The sequence below is a fragment of the Theobroma cacao genome, chromosome 8, assembly GCF_053813885.1.
Source record: "Theobroma cacao isolate CCN51 chromosome 8, ASM5381388v1, whole genome shotgun sequence".
Taxonomy (NCBI): Eukaryota; Viridiplantae; Streptophyta; class Magnoliopsida; order Malvales; family Malvaceae; genus Theobroma; species Theobroma cacao.
The window spans coordinates 118375-122670 of record NC_142646.1 but is presented as its reverse complement, the minus strand read 5'-3'; the positions used below and the strand labels follow the sequence as shown (position 1 = coordinate 122670).

Sequence of the window (4296 nt, the reverse complement as noted above, 5' to 3'; positions counted from 1 at the left end):
TTCACTCACAAGACAACATCTGTTGTTTAAAGAAATCAATAACAAAAAAAAATTCTTATCTCTTCATTGACTGCAACACCCAATTGCTTCATTTATAAAATAATGGATCAGAGCTTTTGGTTGGACATTGGAACAAATTAAAGTGAGAGCATCCTCAGCAAGATCCGCCACCATATTGTATGTGTATAATATATATATATATATATATATATATATATATAAAAGGGAAAAAAATTCTGGTAATTGAGTATAAGAACATTAAAAAATAGAAAGATGAAAAAGAAAAACCCCATTTCTTGCATGATTCAGCTCCACCAAATCCACAATGTCTCCTACTCTATGCCTATTTTTCTTTTCTAAACAAAGTCTGGTGCCAAAACCAAAAAAAAACAAGGAATCCTATATTGTCTTTTAAAAACAGCTAACGTAACCACTAATCAATCTTCTTGTCTTCTTGGAGACAGAGCCCTGGCTCTAAGTTGACTATCTGAACAACCCTGCAGATGGCCTAATCTTTTAAGATTTCCCTTGGAATTTTGATGACCATTTCAGGGCCGTTGGATGGTTTGGACTAAGATGACTCCAGGACCACGGCCGCCGGCGCATCCGTGATGTTGTGGCTGTGATTGTGATCTCCTTCATATGTTACAATTAGCATTCTCGGATCGTCTACAGCTCGTTCCACATGTTTCCTTGCAGGGCAGCCCCTCACGCTGCTACACTTGTAATAGCCCCTGAATTTGCCCAGTAGGGAAGGGTTAGGGAAAACTCGGGACTGAGTTAAAGTAGACTCACACGCCAAACAAACGAATCATAACTCAGTGGACAATTCAATGCATAATACAAAAAAGTCAATGACAATTAATCGCCAACCAGAAGATGACAATTGCAGTTGAAAACAATAACATTCAATGCAAACTTTGCATTATTGTTTGGAGGCTTTTGGTCAAACCGCAAACGGGTGAAACAACTAGTTAATAGCCCACGATAAGAACAAGGAAACGTAAAAAAATAAAGATTTTTGACTGATCAGAGGGTGCAAAAACCAAACAATTTTTACACACCTTGGATGAGGAGAACCCTTGATTGGTTTCTGGCCATACTTTCTCCAGGAAAAATCATCAGGAGGAATATCAGCCATCTTGTTGCTAATAGCTGGAACTCTAATCACTCTCTTCACTCTCGATTTCCTGCACAACAAAATTTCAATCAAAAGGTTTAGGCTTCAGAACCAAATCAATTAAATGCAGAAACTGTATGTACAACTGAAAAATGAAAAACCAACCTTTTCTTGGAGCAGTGGCAACGGCCAGATGCTGACCCACACTTGAGAGCAGCATCATCCATGGAATTGCACTTCCTTTTCAGAGAGGAAGACAAAGGAGGTTTACCAGAAGAAGGTACATGCGAAGGACTAGTAAATTGGAACCCAGAAGAGAAAGATGGCTGCATGCTATCAGTATCCCCTGTCAATGAAGATATAAAAGAATTCCCAGCAGACAAAGGGGGAGAAGATGTGAAATTGATAGTAGTAGGCGCTTCATTTCTCTCCAAAAGACCACTCCTTGCCACCAAAAGAGGACTGCTTTTACTCTGGTGGTGATTATGAGGCAAAGGAGGCAACCTATGACCTGGGGTTGGACAAAAAGGCTTGAAAGCAGACACCTGATCTTTGTTTACTTGAACAGAACAAGTCCCTGACTCTTGGATCTTCTGCCGAGGTTGTTGTAAATCTTGTTGCTGTTGCTTCTCTTCTTGTTGGAGAGAAGTAAGAGGAGCACGTCTAAATCGAGCATGGCCAGTTCTCGGTCTACCAAGTAAAGAAATAACCTTCTTGAAGGAATTAACAGTCTTATCTGTAACAGCTTGGATTTCCATGGCTGGCTCTGGACCTGAAGGAGAAGAAGTTTTAAACGAAGCATCCTGATTGTAGAGCTGTTGACTGTTAGACATCAACCTTATCAATTCTTCAACACCTTGAATTCCAGCAGTTGCAGCTTCTCTCAAAGCATTTTCCTCCATTTTCCCTGCAAAACTATCACCACGACCATATCCCATCATCAATTCCACAGCCATCTCTCTTCATCCAAGAGGAACAAAGCCCACACAAAATTTTGATGACCCAAAAGAAGCAGTTTATAAATATAGAGAAAGACAAGAAGAGGGAAAATAAATTGAAAAAATGATGATGAAATTTAAAAAAGAAGAAGAAAAAAGCAAAAGAAAAAAAAAACTAAAAAAGCAAAGAAAGAATGTGAAAGATGATTATGATAAAAGTAAGAAGCGAAGGATTCGAGTCAAACTGATGCCTTCGCAATGCAACGCATTGGGTCACTGACCTGTCGCTTCTGTTACATATTGCCGTCAAACTCACCACCCAATCAAGTCGTTCCACGTATTCAAAATTTATCAACACATTGACCAACTCGCTTTAAAAGTGGGTCCCCGGGCAACGGGATAAACCGGTTTGGAGACCATGTCGAAATGATGCAAAAAGGGATTAAGGTCAAAAGGTGGTGATTAGCCGTTGGATTCATGACTCAGTAAAATCGGGACTTTTTTTTTGGTTTGTGTGGGTTGGAGACAGTGGGGAAGAGTTGACCTTTAACAGCTTTTAATGCAAAAGAAAATTAAAATTTTTTTAAAGTCTTTCGTGGGACCCCCCACCCTCTTTTACCGGAAACCGGAAGCAGTGTCAAAGTCTCGTCCCACAAGTCACATGGGATTCTTTCTTCGTATCAAAGAATGGGGTCCCACAGGCCGTTTTGATTTAATAAAATAATAGTATAAGCTTTGTTTTATACCGTTTGATTGTCTCTTTTTCATCATTTGATATGATATCATCCCGTTGAATTTCTGATGACAGTCTTAAAGGGTTTAGACCCTATGCCTTTGGCTTGATGCTTACAGCTGGACGTTGAAAAACATTTTCTTTTACTAAAATTAAAAAAAACACAAACTGGAAATTAAAATTAAGAGAGTAATTATTTCAAATAATTCCACTTTCTTAAGATGGAATTAGTTGATTGATGAGGAATTATTTTTTTATTTTCCCCTTCGGCCTGCATTTGTGAAACCAAATCAAATTGAATAATATCGCGTTTTGCAATCAAATCAAGTCAACGTTGACAAAGAGAGATAGCAAAACGTGTTCTTGAATGAAAATAATACTCCATGGTTTCAATACTGAATAAATAAGTCAATTGAATAATTGATATCCTAAGATATTTGGGATTAATTAAAACGATTTTAAGCACTAATATTTCTTGACCTTTCCCATTTCAATGTGTGAATGTTGATTGGATTAAAAACATTGGGAAGACCCAGCTTAGCTACATATTCTAGAATTTTAATTGTGGAAAAAATTGAAAAATCAATTGAGAAGAATTTGATAAAAAATTTAAAAGATAATTATTTTTTTACCAAAGGCCAAATGGACATTTCACTTATGTATAATACTAAACTAGAAAGGCAAAAGCATAAATAATAGTTGTAAAAAAAATGATGCTATGCTATAAATCTCGATAGAGGAAATGAGGCTCTTTTTCATGTCAACGTGACATTACAAAAAGGAAAAAGCAATCATGCACTATGACTATGTTCCTCGTAAATGTTGCTTGAACCAAACAATAGTAAACTCGTTTTAATCTTTCAAAATTCACCTAACTCTATTTTGTAAAAATAATTTCAAAAACTCTAATATAACAAAGTGAAGGTATTAAATGAAAGACTAGGACAACGAATGTTCACATCTGCTGAGCAAATAAAAAAAAAACACGAATGTTCACATCTAAATTCAAAGGATAATAGCAAAATTATTACCTGCTCTGAAGAGGAGAAAGAAGGCTTTGTTTTAGTGGGATTTTTAGAGAGAAAACAACTTTGCTTTGGTAGCTCAATCTCAATGGGGATAGACTATATAGGGAGAGTTGAATTTTAAACAGAAAAAGATGGATGGGAGATGGGATCATGTAAGGAAAGCAAGAACTTCGCGGAGGGGGAAATTAGTCGCTGAAGGTCAATAAATGGGAATCTGATACTTGCTACTAATAACAATCCCATTAACGTGTGGAATTAAAATTAAGACCGAATTGTGCTGAATTATGTTGACTTCCTTGATCTCTTCTAATCAATTATCTTAATTCGCGGGTTAGTAACAATCTCTCTATGTTTTTTGCATTTGACGACAAGCTTCCTCCGATCTGCTTAATAAAACTTACTACTAATTATAATACGTGCTTTTTATTTTAAAATTGAAGTTTAATGAGGCTGAGGCCTCTTTTATTGAACATGAAA

The 4296-nt window shown here is 36.6% G+C and overlaps 1 protein-coding gene across 1 annotated transcript; it reads right to left on the bottom strand.

Moving 5' to 3' along the window:
• Positions 1-234: 234 nt before the first annotated feature.
• LOC18591144 (putative WRKY transcription factor 7) lies at positions 235-2240 on the bottom strand. The gene is made up of 3 exons (XM_007017093.3): positions 1286-2240; positions 1065-1190; positions 235-734 (listed from the first exon to the last, which is right to left on the bottom strand). The coding sequence occupies exons 1-3, from the start codon at positions 2074-2076 to the stop codon at positions 572-574; spliced, it is 1080 nt and encodes a 359-aa protein (XP_007017155.2). The 5' UTR covers positions 2077-2240; the 3' UTR covers positions 235-571.
• Between the last annotated feature and the right edge of the window lie 2056 nt (positions 2241-4296).